The following is a 20362-nucleotide window of genomic DNA, read 5'->3' on the forward strand; positions in this document are numbered from 1 at the left end:
TGATCAAACTCCATGGGTTTTACTGGTGAATCAATGTTGTAGAAGATGATGGTGTTTCCACGGTAACTACGGAGCCTCTGAACGTCCAAATTGGTCATATCTGATGACCATGAAAAGATGACAAACTGTATTTTACACCAATTATTTACATGTATTGATAGGATGAGTGGATCAGAAGTTATTAAACAGTTTAGTTCAGTAGATGGTTGTGGTCACCGGTGACTGGGTCTCTGCTTTGATCTTCCTCTTTGCCTCCTGCCTGGTAGCTCCATCTTCATCATCCTTCTACCCAGGGGTGCTGCAAGAGATTTGGGGCCCTGTGAAAAAAAAAAATGTCCCTGTGGGATCTACCACTTCAATCCTGCAAACTACGCAAACCCCAAAAATATATTCCTGTGCAGGCATGGATCAATATTTTGATTTTATGATTTCATGCAAGACTGATGAGAAAGGTACAAACCATCTTTTACATTTCATTAGTATTTTTAAGGATAACAGTGTTATTAGATTACATGTAATTTAGTTATTAAGTTTTATATATATATATATATATATTATATATATATAGCAAATACTCTTTTAGAACAAGTACTATAAATAGCAAATACTCTTCTATAACAAGTAATATAAATAGCAAATACTTCTAATATTTCCTGTTTCCCTCTACTTGTCTCCTGCACTTTGTTTTCTGTATTTTGCTGCTATAAGCACTGCAATTTCCCCCATTAATCAATAAAGTCGTAACTTATGTTATTAGATTTTTTTTTACATTGATATACAAATACAAATAAAATATAGTTTTGCTTTTAGGATGGAAGTATATTTAGTAGAATCAGCTAGGACCAAACCATATCTGATGGAAGGAGGGGGGAGGCAGGGGATCAGAGGCTGACTGGATTTTATTCTTTTTTGCCAGAAGCAAAACAAAACTAATGCAAAGAATAAATATGTATATTAGTGCTTAGGGAAACAAACATTCTTTTATGGTGGTAGGTTAATGGTTTTCAGTCATGGATCCCGAGAAAAATCATCATTTTTCTCCACCTTACAGCACCCCCTCTTCTACCGACATAGTCACTATCACTCCTAGTGCGCACACATCCGGACCATGTTAACCCATAAAGACCCAAACATCCACCCTCAACCAAAATCGTCACTGATCAAAAATGTTTAATACCTGTTGATCCATTAATCCCATCAATTGAGGTAAAATGCAATTTATCATCTTTTCATAGCCATCAGACATGACTCCTGTGGACGTTCAGAGGCTCCATAGTGAATGTGGAAACACCGTCATTTTCTACAACATTGATTCACCAGTAAAACCCATGGAGTTTGACACATGGCAGTGGATGGAGACACTTGTTTTATATTCAGTTAATGATATGCTTTGTTGAAAAAAGACACTTTTTCCTTTTTTTTCTCCCTGATTTAATTCATTAAGATTCAAATTTACTGTGAGCCTTTATTACACTGTCTCTGTTTCTAAATTGCTGTGACCTCAACTCAATTTTTGCACTTTATTAACTGCACTTTAAAGAACTGTCTAACTTTTCTGTTAATACAATATTACTGTTTGTTTTAATTCATTGATACTACCTGTCTGTAAAACCTGTTTTCTTTCACCCTTGTAAAAGAGATCTCAATCTCAGTGGAACTCTGTCTGGTTAAATAAAGGTCTAATAAAATACATAAAAATAAAAATTAACATCCACACGATCAGTAAATGATAATATAGGAAAATAAGGGATTTTGTCTGAAAAAAGCAAACTACAGAGGATGATATTTTATTAAATGGTGATAAATCACTTGGGACTGTAGACATTCATAGGCTTTTCATTAGACAGGTTTTTCACAGCCCACCATTATGTCCTGTTTAAGCCAGTATCAATGGCCAGAATACAAAACCTCCAATCTGAAAAAATCAAATTTTTCAGGAAACAAAAAAACCCATTTAGTTTTATTATAGTATGGTCTTTGTTAAAGATATCTAAGCATATTCTGCTGTTCTCAGACTCTCTTTCTGTATTATGTGTTAACAATACATACTAGGTATTTATGCCTCCCAAAGTGCAGTCCATTTAATGTGAAAACTCAAAATCTAAAAATTTGCAGATAGGTTTTGTTTTTTGGCTATGTTTTTTTTTTTTTTTAAGGTATTTCTTCAAGGACTTTCTTTTTTGTAGTACTTTGAGATTCCTGTGAATGAAAAGTGCTTTATAAATGCAAGTTGTTATTATTATTATTATTATTATTATTATTGTTGTTGTTGTTGTTGTTGGGAGAGACAAAATGATTCATTTGGAAGTTAGGACAAAAATAGCTGTGGGATTTTAAGGGGTTAATCTGGCATCTCTCATCTTTTCCCCAGATATAACACCTCTGAATGAATAAAAAAAAAAAAAAAAAAAAATATATATATATATATATATATATATATATATATATATATATATATATATATATACTGCTGGGGTGTGGATTGTGGTTTTGTTTTTGTAAATGGACGTGTTGTATTCCAGCAGCAGAGGTGGTTTGTGGGTGCACTGCAGTTGCTGATGTTATGTAAATACAAAAAAAGGGTCTGTCACACAATGGATCCTGCTGTATTCCATTATGACATGAAGCAGAAAGCAACTTTTTTCTCAGGTCACACTGGCCTATTAAAGGAGCGCACCGTGCAGCCAATCACAGGCGCCCACTGCTCAGCTTCACTAATCGTGGATTAGCTACAACCGACTGCAGTCTTGCTTTCAGCTCTGGGAGGGAGAGGTAGTCACTGCCATTCACTTCTCACCCTCTATTTTTTTTTTATTATTAGCTCAGTTGGATCTGGCTCTTTTTGCCCCCCCCCCCCCATCAGCAGTGCTGACTTTTCCGTTGCGCAACCGAGTCTCCTGCACATCCAGGACTCTCAGGTAGAGGTGTGAGGGGAAATACTGCGAAAAACAGGAGCGAATGCATTGGTCTGGACTGGATCTGCTACTGTAGGTCAGGTAGGACTTAACTGATGGCCCTTAAATTTTAATCCACTCTGTCGTTAACCGTGCGCACTGGCTCCGTTTTCGAGTCCCGATGTTCAAGACGGCCAATTACCCGACGGTGGATCCTGCGCCCACCATCATGCACGGGGCTTGGCTTACCACGGGGTGCCGTGAAAACACGCCCGTGGCCGTGGAGAAACCTAAGAAAAAGGCGTTCAGCTTGGTCAAAATAATGTCTCTCAGCAACAAGAAGGGACACGGAAAACATCCGCACCACAACAACAACATCCCCTTTACGATCCACTGTCACATCGGGAAAGAGATAAAGCACATTTGCAGCAACTGCAGTCGCGGGAATGAAACCCAGGACGGTGAGTACAGACAGGCTCCACAGATATGCGTGGTTTTCTCCATAGTAGCCTTGCGGTACTGCTATCCAGGATACTGTAGCCCATTATGTGGCAGTGGCCATGCCTCTGGGCTCCTATATGCGCCTTCGACGCACAGATCAGGTGTTCCACTGTGGCACACAAATCATATTTTGTGTCTTTGCAGATCTGTGATGTGGGCTCCAACTGTAAGTGGGTCAATGTAGAGCTGAAGTAGGACTGGAAACCCAAAAGACAGGACAGTGGTGTTTGTTGCATCTCAGCTTCCTCTAGTGTCTGGATCAGAACTTCTTATTAGGCTGGACTGGAGCTCCTGCATGTTTGCTTGTGGGGGTTCTTGTATTTGTTTATTTTAGCTCTTTAAATGCCACATATTCATGCACTATAGGCTTTTTTTTCTCCACATAGCCATTTGAGAATCTAAGCCATTCCATTCCATGTCATTACATCATCACTCAGCCATCTTTGTATGCAAACAACGTGCTTTTAATTAAAACTGGGCATATTACAGAAGAGGAAACATGGAAAAGATGGAGGTAGTACACCTCTGTATAGAACAGGGGTCTCAAACTCATTTTCTTTCAGGGGCCACATTGATTTGATTTGATTTATTTATTTATTTCGAACATGCAAGGAAACAAAATAAAACAAAACAAAATGAAACCTTTAAATAGACAGAATCTATCTTCAGCACATACAAGCCTGAATATTGCATGGTCAAAAAGGAGTAGGAAGACGTATAAACTTATTTAATCCTTGATACAAGAATCAAACAATACTATTTTCGTAATTTTGGCATCGAACCACAACAAATACATAATGCAGTAACTGAATTACACACAACAATATGATCATGGCAGAACAGTCATACAAACAGACTCAACAATTCAACCATTTTCTTCAATAATTCAGCCCAGTTTGATCTCCAGTGGGCCGGACTAGTAAAATAATAGCATAATAACCTATAAATAATGACAACTCCAAATTTCTGTCTTTGTTTTAGTGCAAAAAAATCCCATTAAATTTTGAAAATACTTACTTTTAAAAACTATCCAAACAAAAAAGACGTGAATAACCTGAAAAAAACTGAAATTTCTTAAGAAAAATTTGTGCATTTTTAACAATCTTATCCCTCAGCTTATCATTTCTACATGTGTATTATGGATTGGATCTACAAAGACACTAAACACTGAGTAACAGGCAGAAAATTGTTAAAATTGTGCTTAATTTTCTTTAGACATCTCAGGCTGTTCATATTTGTTCAGGTTTTTCACATTTTATTGTTACAGGATAGTTTGTAAATGTAAATATTTTCATAATTTATTGTTATTTTTTGCACTAAAATAAAGATTAGAAAAATTAGAAATTGTCATTATTTATAGGCATATTGTAATATTTTTTTCACATCAAACAGAAAAGAAAATATGGAGTCATTCTTTTTTGTCAGTTATTCTGCTGTTACTATTTTACTGTAGATCATATTGGTCTGTATGTGGAACGTGAACTAAAATGAGTTTGACAGCCTTGACTGTGGAATTTTTGCACTTTTCAAATTCATCCCACAGGCCGCATTGGAACCTTTGGCCCCTGGTATAGAATCATGTCTCATAAGTTTTAAAGGATTTCACTCAGGAATCCTCTAAGCCTCTTCAGCTATTCTTAAAATTTCAACAAAAATACGTATTATTGCATTGGGCACACTTTTGCACCCATTGGCAGACACCGGTTTAATGCAGATTCCAACAGTATTAAAAAAATCTCATTAATCCGACTTTAATAGATATCAACAGAAGCATATTTAATGTCTCTAAGGGATGATCAGGTAGCTTGCTTTCACTCAGGTCACTGTATCTGCCGTTATCATGTGTCAGTACGGAGCTGGCTGTCGGATTCTAGATATCTGGATAGATGTGGTTCTTTGTCTTCCTGTCTTAATCTAGCTTTTGGACCTCTAATGAAGTCATTTGTAACTCAATTGCATTCAATTAGTATCGACTGTGGAGCTATTTATAGAGTGCACTGATGGCAGAACTGTTAAGAAAGTTGTCTCTCACACACCGGGGCATTTAAGCGATGACTTCCACTGCATTACTGTCACATTGTTTAGCATGCAGTCTCATTGCCCTAGGGAGGTGACTGGCCTGCACAGTGATACGTCTCTGTTGGCAAACATCATTGTGTGATATAATCGCATAAAATCAAGCAACCAGTGTGTTTCCAACAGCATGTTATAGGGTGGTGATCTGATGCAATGAACAGGCTCGACACTCTGCTAGAGGTCACATCGCGCATCTAGGTTCCAATCTGATGCACATTAAGAAAAGCTTGTTTTTGTTTGTTTTCTGATACATTTTTTGTCATGATTTTTACACTTGAACTTGTCTAAGGTTAAGGAAATGTCACAAATTATGAATGTCAGTGGTTATATTTTATTGTATGAGGCCAGATATCTTGACTTTTTTCAGGTCAGCGTTATGTTGTAGTCAGCCGTCAGCATATTTTTCGTGACATTATGATGTAAATAGAAAGCTAAACTCAGACTGTGGATCAGTTATTGAAAGAAAGTATGAAATCTCTGCAGGATGATTTTTATTTTTCATGGAAATGAGGTAGAAACTTGAAGATGCAGTAGGAAAAGTACAGCACCATTAGAAATCTGAGGTAGTGGTATGGTCTTATTGGTGCAGATATTATTAAGATTGTATTATTCCAGTTGCAGATGCTCCTTTTCTTGCTTTTCCAGTACTAGTCAAATGTCACCTGAAAAATAGTTCAGTCCGTTTAAAAATAAAGCGACTAAGGAGCTCAGTGGAGCAGTAGTTCTTCGTGTAAACGCCTGTGGTCATTTATTTTCAGCTAACATTGTTGACTTTTTTTCTCCAGTTTCCCTCAGTTGCACCATCTTGAAAGCATAACATGTATTAACCTAAGGGCTGGACTTTGGGTATATGTTAAGAAGAGTATAAATAGTCACTTGTAATGAAATGCATATCGGTCTATTTAGTGTTTTTTTTTTTTTTTTTTTTTTTTGGCAAGCCAGTGGAAATCAGTTCAGCGTGATGTAGCCTCAAACTGTTTAGACTCGGAGTGTGTCCTGCGTAATGCTATCTGAAATGCAGGTTTGTTTATCCTCCCAACCTTATCGAGTTACTAGGGAATTCAGGAGGCCATTTGGCACAGATTTTTACTGCTCGGATCTTTGTAAGCAAAAGTGTCTGCACTACGAGCTGTCCAACATGATTACCAGAATATCACCTCCTCTGCATCTCCATCTAAACTAGAACCTGCTTTTTTTTTTTTTTTTTTGTATTCTCTCTCTCACAGCTGAGGAAGTAGAGAGGCTGGCCGCCATGCGTTCTGAATCCTTGGTTTCTGGCACCCACACTCCACCCATTCGTCGTCGGAGCAAATTCGCCACGCTGGGACGCCTTCTCAAGCCGTGGAAATGGAGGAAGAAGAAGAGCGAGAAGTTCAAGCAGACCTCTGCTGGTATGATTTTCTTTATTTTCTGTTGATGTGAGCATGAAAAAATTCCTAGTAGGCAGTCGAACAACTATGTTTCTACGAGATACAGTGTCTAGTTGAAGTAAGAAATTCAGTGAATATCCTTTGGCCAAAAGAAAAATGCATGAAGTTTCAGTCTCCAGGGTGATTGAAAATGCAGTAAATTGATTCAGCAAAAGTGCAGCATTGGACTTTCATGTTTTCAGGTCTCTTTAGAGCGTCTTTGATCCTGTAGTCTAGTGTTGTCAGGGTCGAGTGAAGGACGGGCTGTTTTCAGATGTGGCTGTATTTTTATGTTGTTTTTTTTTTCTTGGTTGACACATCCTAAATTCTACTGACAGCTCGGTTGGACATGAGGAGGAGGCGTTTTGTCAGACTGCATCATATGGGTTCGATGCAGGATTTGCAGTTTTACAGAAACCTAAATCTGGTCTGAATGGGACAGGATGTTCCCAATTAGAAATATAACCAAATGACCATTTTCTGGGTGTGAATTTGCTGAATGAATCAGTGTGTGCTTGGTTGTGTTTGCTGTGACTACTTCACTGCTCTCTTTTAGTGTCTCTGGTGTGATCACATGACTTCATGTGGCATCCTGTCATATTAATCATTTAACACAAGCACAAAACATTTATTTGACTTTGCTTGTCTTACCTTTTCTCAGGGGTTTTGACTGTTACTCTGAATGATTTGCTTGAGGTCATATATTGTATAACATACTGTCGCTGGATAAAGTGGTATTTAACTCTTTAAAACCTGACGTTTCATCGGTGACACACCCTGCGCATATGCAGTTTGGATGGCTGTAACTCTTTCACTGTTTACGCAATTGGAAAAATTCCAGTAGTTTCTGAAACCTGAGATCTTGTGCTTTATAGTTTTTTTTGGGTGATTATGATGATTTCACTCATGCTTTGTAGTAGAAGCTGGAGAAGAAGTCATTTTAGCAGTATTATAACATGCACTAAATTGTAAATGATTACTAGATTTTGAAAGATCTGGAAAAATGGGCAAACAGACTCACTTACTTCATATTTTCTAACCTTTTTATAGTCATAAGAAAAAAAAAAAGTCCAGGCGGACCATTTTAGGATTAGGGTTTAAAGCGTTAAATGTGAAAATGAGCTGTACTGTAAAATATTTTGACTGACGTTTTGGTGTAATTTATAGGAAATTGTGTGCTTCATCCTGCAGGATTGGAGATATTGTCTGTTTATTTGTACATTCGTGTACAGTATGGTCTCTGATAACGTCACCTCCCCTGTTGTGCCGAAGGATAATAATGAGAGCCGCACAATAAAAGGGCTTTTTCTGTATTGATAGCGCTAATGCAGAGTGAAAATGCTTTGCTCATTCTTTTGTTATGCAGTTGTTTTGTTTGCACAATGCTGCTGTCTCCAATAATTCTTAAGCTACCATTGTTTTGTCCAGGCTCTTTTGAAAGCAGCATAATGGAGGATTATGAGTTATCACCATATCTCATTTGAGTGGCCTCTGACTGAAATATTTGTGCATTTCAAGCTTCAGATAATGTGCCATTTCATGAGAAATCCTAAGGCAGGTGCTTTAGATACAGTGATGCCACCTCATCTGCGTAAGCACTGTCACATCTGTTTCAGCGTCAAACATGAGCCCAACTTTTAAAACCCCAAATAAGAGAAATGTGTCTGCCTGCACTACCCCAGCAATGCAGTGAAGGAGAGAAGTCACATAATCCTGAGTCAGTGCAGTGAATTTGGATAACAGGAAGCAAGTCAGTGATTTCCTGGCTGTGGCTGAGTCAGGTTATGGACCGCAGCACTTTAATGGAAATTTGATAACAGTCTAGTTAAAGGAAAATGTTGTTTTGTGAGTCACCTTGGTTGCCTAGTATGTAGACAAATTGGAGAAATTTAGCAGGAATTCTTCAGGGTAAAATGACATTAAGGGGAAAGTTAGTGACTGGTGTTGATGCCAAATCATTTTAGTTGTTCAGTTGTGATGTCACCCAAAAATAATACTAGAATTAAAATGATAATAATAAAAATAGGACACTTTAAATGCTTATTCTGGTTCAACATATGCAGCACTCTGGCAGAAACAGTGCCATAAACATTAGTTCGGTGTCTATATGAAGTACAGTATAAATCTCCTCCTACCCTCAATAAAAATTTGTTTACTCTTAAAAAAAAGACTATTCTTACCCTTTTTTTCTAATCAATTATTTGTGCTCATCCTTCGTAATGGTATATATACTGTTACAAAAGTGATATACAGTGCTTAGCAAATTTATTAGACCACCATTTCCCTATTTATCTCAGAGACCATCCAGCGTTATGAAGTATTTTAATGCAGATTCTGTGATTTTCATTGAGTTCTCAGTGTTTTACCGTTTTTCAACAGGAATGACTAATTTCACACTAAATTTACCTTTTTATTCCCAAATTTGAGGCGACTCACTGGGTTCGTCTGAGAAGGCAGAAATTAATCAATCATAATATTCAATCACTGAAAGAAATTTTTCTGTCAAGGAATGCAAGTATGTGACTATAATTTGGCATCTTAATCAAGAAATAATAATGTGCTGTTAATTTTTTTTTTCCATTTTTGTTTGTAAAATTGTAAATTTGAAAATTCATGAATAACAGTAACTATATTTTAGCATAAAAATATCATTTGAGTTAAAAAAAACTTTGAAATACTGAATTATTATTATTATTATTATTATTATTATTATTATTATTATTATTATTCAGTAATTTCCCCCTGGGATTAATAAAGTATTCTGATTCTGGTTAACCATAACAGAAACATAAAAAAAAATACTTTGTTCATTACCAGTAATGTTAATTTAGGGCAGCTCTGGGATAAACCTTTATTCTTAACACTAGTCATGCTGTTAATTCACTGACTAAATTGGTTAAAATAACCAAAATCTTCATCTCATTTCATTGTTTTCTTTTTTTAATTGAACTTCCATACAAGTAATTCCTATTCAGAATCAGAAATACCCATTGCTGTTTTGCATTCATTCTTTTTCTTGTTTGTTTGGGTACACAGAGGCACAAAGCGCACCATAATGACAAAAAATATTACCATAAAGACTGGTTTGCAACAAAGAAAAATGTGAATTGATGTTTTTCTGCTACCTTAGTGTCATGTGTCGCACCACCGATCGGACAATGGAATAAAAAACCTATGCAGTATATGAATGGTGAAGAAAATGTAGTAATTGTTCACTTGCTTTTTAGTTGTTTTGTCAGTAATGGGAACACATTTCTGTTTATCTTGCAAACAGTTTAATTTTTGGTTGACCTGTTCCCCCACTATTGATCTGTGCTAAAATGGAACATTGCTCATTCTGCTGTTTATTGGCTCTCCTGGTGCTCTTTCAATTAGTTAAGACAAAGATGGCACCCTATTTATTACTTTTCCCTAAGGCCCGGAATAAGATGACCTCATTTTTACATGCGCAGGATAGCTGCTGACAGAACTGTGACCGCCACTTCACGTCATCTACTTCACCAGTGCTTGCAGGTCGAGCATTTGTGTGAATTCTCTAGGAGGTACAGTGGGTACTTTATAAACCTGTTGGTCATCAGTACCACCATTTATATTCACAAGACAAAATTCATACAGTCAAAGTAGGGATGCGTTATGCTCCGATCCCTCTACCTGCTGTCTTCTTGGTGAGCCAGCCAATGAGATTGCAGATGTTGTCATAGATAATTGGACAGTGAACACAGTCGAGGATTATAAACTTGTTGTGATATTAGGCAGATGAAGGCCAGCTCTAGGGAACTGTACTCTTCACCTCAGGAAGGAAGGAAGGAGGGAGGGAGGGAGAGAGGCAGAGAGGCAGGCTTTCGCAGTTGGAAGCCTTATCATCCTTGGTGTATTCTCACTGTGCTTGTGTCAGGAAGAGATCTCACCAGGTAAAATGTATGGATCAAAAGAACATCCGTGTGGAAGTTTGATGCTATCTTGAGTATTTGCTTCTAAATTAATTAGTTTGCTGATTTTTGCTGTGAAAGCGCCTCCCAAATTCACTTGTCTTTCATCATAATTTATCAAATAAATAAGATTTTGTAGCTGTCCTGTGATTTTTTTTTTTTTTCTTTTTGCGTACTGCATGGGGGTGAAAGATACATGTCAGATTACAAACCTGTGATATCTTCAGCATGTTGATGAATCTTGTGAAGCAGTGACCAGGCTCCTGATGAATGAGCCTGAATGCTTGAGCTTCTGATTAAGAAGATTGCATGAAAGTTTCAATACAGTTTTTTTTTTTTTTTTCGCGAAGCTCACGTTAAGAGAATTGCCTCGGTAAAAGCCTCCACTTTGAGCTATAGAGCCTCGGGGCTGGTAGGATGTGTTCTGACTATCTGGGTCACTTCGCAGTGGAATATATTTTCTCTAAAAACGAAGCGTAGTGTTCACGGATAAATACAGGCTGCACTCGCATATGCCAGTTTCATTTAATATGCTCTTAGCTCAGTCTCCCCAATGAGTGTCTAATCTTCTCATCTTGGTGCAGATTGAGTGGTGGGAGTGCCGGACCTTACACTACTCAGGCCTGAGCATAGGCTGTCCAAAATAATACTTGATTGATACTCGAGGTGATTGGAGAGCAGAGTCTGATTTTTATATTCTGACATGATATTACTGTCTGTAACATCTGTTTTCAGAGACATTCCAGGTCTTTCTTTGTGTCCATGAACGTACATGTTGATTCATCACTGTCTTTACACTATACTGTATAAACAGACAGATTAATCGGCACCAGTAGGACATTTTGGAGACTGATGGTATCAACAGAAGTCAGTACCAATAGGTTTTATTATTCTGAACAGGAAATACTGCCGCAGAGAAAAATATAATACCTTTAAAGACCCAATTTGATGTTTAGAACCACATTTATTGATTACGTAGAGACTAATGATCAGTGTTTCATATTTATTTATTTATTTATTTATTTAGGTATATGCCACCTTGATTTTAAGATGTTCAGTTCAATGCTTTTTAATAAAGTGAAATATACCATAGTTCATCTCAGACATCTGTAAAGCATTTTATATTAAAAATCTTTGGAGAGCAAGGTGGCAATGACATTATCAATATATCAGTCGTCAGTTTTCTCCTCCTCCTTTTATTATATGTTAGTGGGCCTGGACAATATGTTGAATTAATTCAATTAATCAAGGTTTTGCTTTCTCAGAATCCCAAAATTGAAGATTATTCCTATAGAGACCTTTATTGTGTAACAAAAATTCCAAATGCACCCTGTTTGTGTCTTATGATATATTAATTGTGAAGGTACCTCTCCGGTCAGATATGGCATATAATTTGAACCCTTTAGGCACCAGAATTAGGTTTTTTTGTTTGTTTGTTTTTCAGTTTTTATATCAAGATTTCAAGAAGCTGTTTCATTTAGTTATGTTGCTTGTTGCAGTATTGGCGCTTAAAGGGTTAATAAAGAGAGTGCATTTTCAATCATGTTTTCATCTTTCCTTTATGTAATGAGAAACTGATTAAAATTGACAATACACTGAAAAAAAAAATCTCAATTAAATTTTTAAACTACACCGATGGCCATAATGTTGGAATCATTTTATTTTCACACATTCCTCTTTTTACTCCCATCAGTAATCACCTTTTACCAGGTCTAATGATCACATACTGAGTCCCAGTTACACTTTATCTATCGAGACTGTTTGACTGTTGAGTGTTCTTAAGAAGGAAATATAAGGGTGAATCACATTGTTGTTATGCTTGCAAATGGATACTGTATGTCTGTTTGGAATAGGAGGGCCCCAGGAAGAGTAGCTGATGTCTGGCATCAGCTAATGGGGATCCTATTAATAAATAAATAATAAATAAGAATAAATCCCATTGTCACAATCATTCCATGAGAAGATATAAAAAAATTTTATTCCAACTTTGTGGATAGCAGTGATATTTCTGAGCTCTGCTTTTAAAGATCCACTCTCAGCCAACCTCTATTACACAGTGCATAAACAGACAGGAGTGATAAAGCTATAAGTGATGTTATTGCACAGTGTCTGCTGATTATTAGCTGGTCAAACTCTGAGACATGTGCATAGTTGGTGTGACTGGCTCTGAATGAATATTTTGGCACTGTCCTGATGAAATGAACATGAAATCCTTTGCACACTGCTTAATCCACTCATTAAATATTAAATTAAATGGTGTTTTATGCAAACCCAGACAGTGTTTTAACTGGTGGTTTAATGCTTGGCTGGTGCACAGACTGTGTCCACTTTAATATTCCCAGTCGTTTGTTCTTTTGTTTTATTAAGCACACGCTGTCTGTCAAATCTGAAGACATATCCTTGTTAAGGGTTTTGAGTTAATGGTATTGCATAACGGTGGACATCCCATAGCTGGCAGTTATGTCATAAACCTTAGAGTAATTACTTTTCATTTTGGATGAAACAGCAGTTTAATCCCTCAACATATTACAGCCCGGATAGTCTAGCATCGACCTATTAGCTCTGGGCTTCCCCGCGCTGGAAAAGAGTCATCGCTGATGTTTACAGAGATATTTCCTGTTTAGATCGACGTTATGTCTGTCAAATGAAAGGCTGATCTGTAGCAGTAGTGTTAAAATTAGATTTGACTCAATGTCAACTTTGTGTAGTTGATGATTTGCCCTTGAAGAATTTTGGGTTATGCAGACAGAGTAGCAATAACATTGAAAAACCATAAGGTAAAATGTAGCTGTTGTTCTTAAACTCTAGACAGACAGTGGTCAGAAGCTGTTGTCTCTCATTTAAAGAGGATTGTGGGAGTTTTATGAAAACTGACTGCCAAGATTCCTTATTTTGATCACATTCTCACAGTATTACGAGATTTGCTGTTATCCAGGTGTTGCTCAAATGACAGACATTTTTCCTGAATTATTTGTCAAGTCTCAGAACAGCTGTGAATTGTAACAGTCTGAGAATAGCATAGATATTCAGGGAGGGAGGAGTGAAATGTGTAACGCCTGCTTTTCTGCCTTCTTGTGCGGGGTGCTTTTTTGGAAACAATCTACTCAACTGGCTGCATTTATTCACAATGAGAAAAATCGGTCATTGATTCAGGGTTAAGTCTTTTAATAAGTCTATTTGTATCCCGTGATAGACATGATCTAATTTTATCTTTGCTACCTCCAGGGGGGGGAGGAAAAATCACTTCTTGATGGAGCTGCCATCATTAGCATCTCCAAATAGCACAGTTTCCTTTCATTTCACGCTGTATCTCCAGTTGTCCCCTTCCCAGGGCTCCAGTAGAGATGTTTCTGGTTATATGTTGGTGATATTTTGGTCATGTTCTCATCTTGGGGGGAAAAAATATTTAACTTCTGAATTAATTCTTGCCTTTAAGCCGATATCTTGTCTGCAAACTTGCTTAGAATGGAATGATTTTAAACAACTGGTATCTAGAAGGAGTCAAATGTTGGATGATAACTCACTTTAGTGTGATATTTGAGAGCACAGAAACACAGATTATCTCGATTCCTGTCTCAGAGGGCTGCCCATCTGACATTTGCATGCCTGTTGTCATGTATGTTTTTAATTTTGGACTCTCAGCAGTTGGTTTTAAATTCCCTACGCTGTTACTAAGAGCAAGGAAAAAAGAGGTCAAGCAGTCTCAATCGTCATGAATCCGTACGCAGGATGAATTTGCATTGAACATGCTGCCTTCTGACAGGGCTCTTGAGTTATACATGCAGCACACATGGCAATCTGTGATCTCCTTCTTAAGCAGGAGCTACAAAGGCCTGCAGGGAGGTTCCTGCACTGCATGCTCAAGGGTTGTGCCTGATCCTCATTTCACATTCTTAATTGGTTTCCATGCAGGGGTAGATTTCGAAATTACTAGCGCGATTTTTTTTGCAGCCTTTGTTCAGGCTTCTGATAGAAAATGTTAAACGCCTCAACTTTTGAAGGCTAAAAATAGCAGCAAGCTGTAGCTATGGGACATGCCATCTTGTGCATAATGCATTAGCATGAGAAGGGTTTTTGGAATGTGTCTTTCCTGAACACCATTCATGCACCATCTCATTTGTAAAAAGGATTATTTAGGCATTTAGATGAACTGTCACGGTTTAGCAGAGTGGTATCTTTGCAACAAAATCAAAGGTACGATTACCCCTGCTCTCATTTGCTCCATTTTCTGTAGAGATCTAGAAGATAAAAATATGATATCTATTTACAAGAAATATATATTATCATTGGCTTTTTGACAAAACACACCTTTGAGAGGGATACAAATAAATGTTTATTAATCTCTGGGGGGAATTCATTATCTATCAGCCCAAGAAAAGAAATGAAAGCAAAAAAAGAAAAAAAAAATAGATGAATCGAATAAAAAAAGAAAGCAATAGATGTGAGGATCTTATTTTATATGCAGCATTATCTCTCACGCTCTCCACTGATGTCTTGGTACTGTTGATATCAAGAGGAAAAATCTACAAAATCCTCTAAAACCAATGGCTTATGATAACTGAACCATTTTGCCTGGAGACCTTCTATTCTCATCACAGATCTGCTCTCTGTGTGTGTGGAAAATCCTGTTCGGATTTACGGAACGGGTTGGCCAAGAAATGTTGTTTTAATAATACCTTAAGATATGAAAGATATGGTGAATGACTGCATTAATGTTCTTTATCTCTTCAGCTTTGGAGAGGAAGATGTCAGTGCGACAGAGCAGAGACGAACTGATCAAGAGAGGAGTGCTGAAGGAGATCTTTGAAAAAGGTAACGTTTAATAATGCATTCTTTGTCTATTTGTTCCAGTTTAATAAAGTTGAAAACCGTGCTTTTTTTCTTGCTTTCAAGTTGAACTGTGAGAGGGGTTGGTGCGCTGTACTTTTAGTTATTCATCTCCTCATTAATCAGCCTCTGAAGTGCAGTCTTCAAGATTTGGCACGGGAAATTTAGAGATATGATCTTTCATTACAGAAATTTTGTAGCTTTTTATACACTCTTTGATCTTGATTTGATGTGCCTTAGACCCATATTCAGAGATGGAGCGAACATTTGAGGCTGACAGCAGGGGTTTCATGCCTCTAGGTTATCACAAAACAAAGTTGGTGGAGCTAAGAAAGTCCACTGACTTTTGCCAAGATGTGAAAAGAACCACTGAGGCCAAATGTGGCTTTAATTTCATTGTATTGTTTTACAAGTTAAGCTTGTAAGATTGTGCTCAAATGCACAAACTGCCAAGATATGAGAGAGAGAGACACAAAACAATTTAGGGTTTTTAATTATTTTTGTACTGTTTTACAACTTCTGCTTTTGTGACTGTATTCATGTGTACACAAACTGATCCACAAATACAAAAAGAATCGTACACTCATATATTTCATGAGCCAAGTCATCCTAAACGTGCAGTACTGTCCAGAATAAATGCCATCACTTGTGCACACAAATTGTCCCATTCCTTAAATGTTAATGGGGCCAGCTGTGCGTAAAATCTACTTCCCAATGGTAATCTAATTTCCATAATCAAAAAGCTTTTGTGCAATGCTTTGCAAATGAGTTTTTAGGCATGCAAAGTAAATCTTTGTGGCTCGTAACTGTTTGTTATCAACATTGACATCCCACTGATTATAGATTATGAATGACTTAATTAGAAATAACTGAGCTGCTATTGAGCCAGTATGTCATATTACTTACTATGTTGGTCTAGTCTGGCATCCTCAAAATAGAAATGGTCCCAATTGACCAAAAATAGGGTAAAAAAAAAAAAAAAAAAGAAATTCCATAATAGCAAAAATGTGTTAACCTTTCATCTGATTGGCTGCTGGATTGTAATCGGCTTTTATGTGGTTGGCACCTTTGTCTGGCACTCTCTGTGCCTGGATTTAACATGGGACACACTAACCACACTATCACTAGTCTGGCTCAGAAATAAACAGGACACGGCTCACAATCTCCATGGATAAACTTGGAGATTCAGTCAAATTGTTCTTCATGAAAATGCTCAGAAACTGTTGTTTTTAGGCCAAGTCTGAAGTTTAACTGTGCATGCCACATATAAGTGGAATCAACTGTTGAAATTAAAACAAAGGGATGGTGTAGGCGAGCTGTATCGGGAACAACACTGTCAGCCTTCAAATATGATCATGCAAAAACAATCAAGTGTCTCAATGCTGTAACAGTATTGAAGTAAAACTGCCTGGCTCACTGTGTCCCTGGTGTGTGCTGATAAAATGCTCTTGAGTTGTTAAATAGGCACAGCTTTCTTCTTTGTCCCACTTCGAACAGTCTACTTAGGAATTGTCTGTCTTCTGTTTAGCAACTGTTGAATTCCGGTCCTCGATGGACGGCAGCCTCTGCACTCAGGAGCCCCCTATTAAGTCATCTATGGTCCTGCCAACCAAGAAATCTGTTACCTACCCATCAGACCTTCAGGATACCCCCGCTAAGCCACTGCTGTACCACAAACAGCCTCCTGCTCTCCCCCCAAAGCCTTTCTCTCGGATCCCAAATCATAGCACAGGTCAGTTGTTGTACTTAAACACTTCAAGCTGTGGTGTTCTCTGTTTTTTCAGTGTGTGTGTGTAATGCAGTTTTTCTCCAGTATGACTGTTTCGTGATACATTTTGTTCCTCAGGCTGTAAATGGGATCAAAACACTCATGCTAGACCAGAGGTGTCAAACTCATATTAGTTCAGGGGCCACATACGTCCCCATGTGATCTGAAGTGGGCCTGACAGGTAAAATAACCTATAACTAATAGTCCAATTTTCTCTATATATTTTAGTGAGAAAAAAGTACAATTACATTATGAAAATGTGAATAATCTGGACAACCATGTACATGTACCTGAAATGTATTAAGAAGAATAACTGCAATTTCAGCATATTATGTCTCAGCTTATTATTAACACAACTTATAGATCACAGTGGATCTACAAACAGGCAGAATATTGTTAAAATTGCACTTTTCAGGTTCATATTCGTTCATGTTATTCACATTTTATTGTGAATAGATAGTTTCTTAATGTAAATATTTTCATAATGTAATTGTTCTTTTTTCACATTAAACCAAGCAGAAAATTTGGAATTCTTATTATTTATAGGTTATTATGCTATTATTTAGGCTGTATGTGGCCCCTGAAGTACAATGAGTTCAACACCCTAACTTTATGCACTGAGGGGCCAGATTGGACCATGTGGTGGGCCGGTTTTGGCTTGACACCCCTGTGCTAGACTATGAGTGCTTGTTCTGGTCGATCAGCCATGGTGACCATCAGTTTTAGTTCGTACCTGTGTTGCAAAACATGTGCACTGGATTATAGTAGTCTCATTAAATTCCCCTGAGGTTAGGTCAGCTAGGCTGTCTGTCATTGTCAATCTGTCACTTGGAGGGAAGTGGCATTACCCCGGCCTAATTCCCATCACCGCACTGACGTCTGAGCGATGTCTCATCAAGCATGAGCTCTGTTTATCCATGTCCACCAGTCATGTGATGCACATTAACCCATATACGAATGTCTAAACGTTTTATTCTTGTCTTTTTTTTTTTTTTTCTTCTCTAGATTCTTGTCAGCCAATGAAGTTACCCTGCATGCCCGGGGGAAAACACTCTCCTCCTCTGCCGCCCAAGAAAGTGATGATTTGTGTGCCTCCAGGGGGTCTAGACTCAAACTCCCCTTCTCCATCCCCAAACCCCCTCAGCGGTCTCTCCCAAAAGTGTGTCCCTCCCCCCCAAGGAATGCCACCCCACCACGGCACCTTGCTGCCCTCCCAGCTCGTCGGTTTATCCAGTCTCCACCAGAGCCATGGTCACCCACTCCAGCTTCAGTACGGCAGCTTGCACCCACCCAGTCGCATCATCGAGGAGCTTAATAAAACACTGGCGCTTTCCATGCAGAGGTTTGAAAGGTTAGTTCCATCGATGCTCGGGTCATTAAATGCAGTTGGCCTCCAGTCAGGAACGGGTCATTGATCAGCCTCTGTCTTCGCATCACCGTTCTATTTTAGTTTAATTTTTGAGAAATATTGTGTTAATGTTAATGTGGTTTGCTTAAACAGGGTTCCCACAGGGTCTTAAAAAGCCTTGAATTTACAAATCTGCATTTAATACCTTAAAAAAAGCCTTTAAAAGGTATTAAATTTGATATGGTAGGTCTTAAATTATGAGCCACCCGTTCTAACCCGACTTTTTATATTGAAATGAGGAACCAATTATTGCTAACTTTGCAGCCCCTAGTGAGAAATAACTCCAAACGGTGGGAATCAAGTCGATGGAGTAAATAAACATATTTTTCTAAATTCTAGAAGTAACAAATTTTTGCCAGTATGACTGTGAAATGAGTATTAAATTCTGTTCTAAATGGTCTTAAGAAGTCTTAAATTTAACTTGTAGACACATGTAGGAACCTTGCTATACCAACAAATCATCTATGGGAGGATACAATATTACAGGATTGAAAAATAAGAACTTTTCTTAGTTATTGTGATAATATTCTTGTAATAATAATTTTGCTATCCACACTTACACCTGAAGATTGACTGTTTAGTTGCATGTTCACATGTATTGATGAGTAATGTTGAGTTTGATTCTATTTAAAGGAATTTATTATTTTGACTTATGTTCTGCTGAACAGTTACCCAATTTCTAATAAAGATAGTCACAGCAATAGGCAAAATCTTTAGGCCACCTTTATCTAACGCAAAAAATCTGAACTATAGTCGTGGAAAAAATTATTAGACCACCCCTTGTTTTCTTCAATTTCTTGTTCATTTTAATGCCTGGTCCAACTAAAGGTACATTTGTTTGGACAAATATAATAGTAACAACAGAAATAGCTCATAAGAGTTTAATTTAAGAGCTGATATCTATCCATTTTCCATGGTTTTCTTGATAATAATCAAAATCACTTCAGTTCTTACATCAGTATCTATGGCATTGTACTGCCAAAAACAGTGCTTTAAGGCATTCCGTGTTTTCTTTTCTGTCTGTTTTAGTCACATGATACACACAGGAGTTAGTACTTGATTGCATAACCATTGTTTTGGATGACTTTTGATGTTCTAATATTTTTTTCTGCCCCTGTAAATGGCTTCTGTCAACTAAAGCCTGTATTTAATGTGATCAAAAAGCAGCCAAAATGTCAAATTTATGACATGACAACAAATGCAGTAAATCTGATAGTGTTTGAGCAAAAGATTTAAAGACAAAGGGGGGGTCACACTAAATATTGGTTTTGTAGAACCTATTTTTTCCCCCCTAACTTTATTTTTAATGCCTTACATGCATCCTGTATATCTTGGTTGCATCTCAATACAGAAACTAGAAATGCATGCGTTGTCATTATAACAATGCTAAAAAAACCCAAACAAACCCAGTGATGGCTTAATATTTTGCAAAGGACTTCAATATCAACAGGGGGTGCTTGAATATTCAATTCTGGGACTTAAAACATCTGTTAAACATCACCAGAGTACTGACTGTATTATGATTCACGTACCTTCCTTTTTGCTCGGTT

The 20362-nt window shown here is 37.4% G+C and overlaps 1 protein-coding gene across 2 annotated transcripts in view; it reads left to right on the forward strand.

Moving 5' to 3' along the window:
- LOC115437293 (phosphatase and actin regulator 1-like) overlaps nt 1-20362 on the forward strand; it is a 61954-nt gene that overhangs the window by 26989 nt on the left and 14603 nt on the right. The window contains exons 1-5 of one of the 2 annotated variants that reach the window (XM_030160490.1): nt 2737-3355; nt 6698-6862; nt 15541-15621; nt 17165-17368; nt 18410-18755. In XM_030160490.1, coding sequence (XP_030016350.1) covers nt 3076-3355; nt 6698-6862; nt 15541-15621; nt 17165-17368; nt 18410-18755 — 1076 coding nt within the window. In that variant the 5' untranslated portion in view covers nt 2737-3075. Of the gene's footprint in view, nt 1-2736; nt 3356-6697; nt 6863-15540; nt 15622-17164; nt 17369-18409; nt 18756-20362 lie in introns of those variants that run through there. The other variant, XM_030160491.1, reaches the window with a different exon arrangement.

This window comes from Sphaeramia orbicularis, chromosome 17 (genome assembly GCF_902148855.1).
Source record: "Sphaeramia orbicularis chromosome 17, fSphaOr1.1, whole genome shotgun sequence".
NCBI lineage: Eukaryota > Metazoa > Chordata > Actinopteri > Kurtiformes > Apogonidae > Sphaeramia > Sphaeramia orbicularis.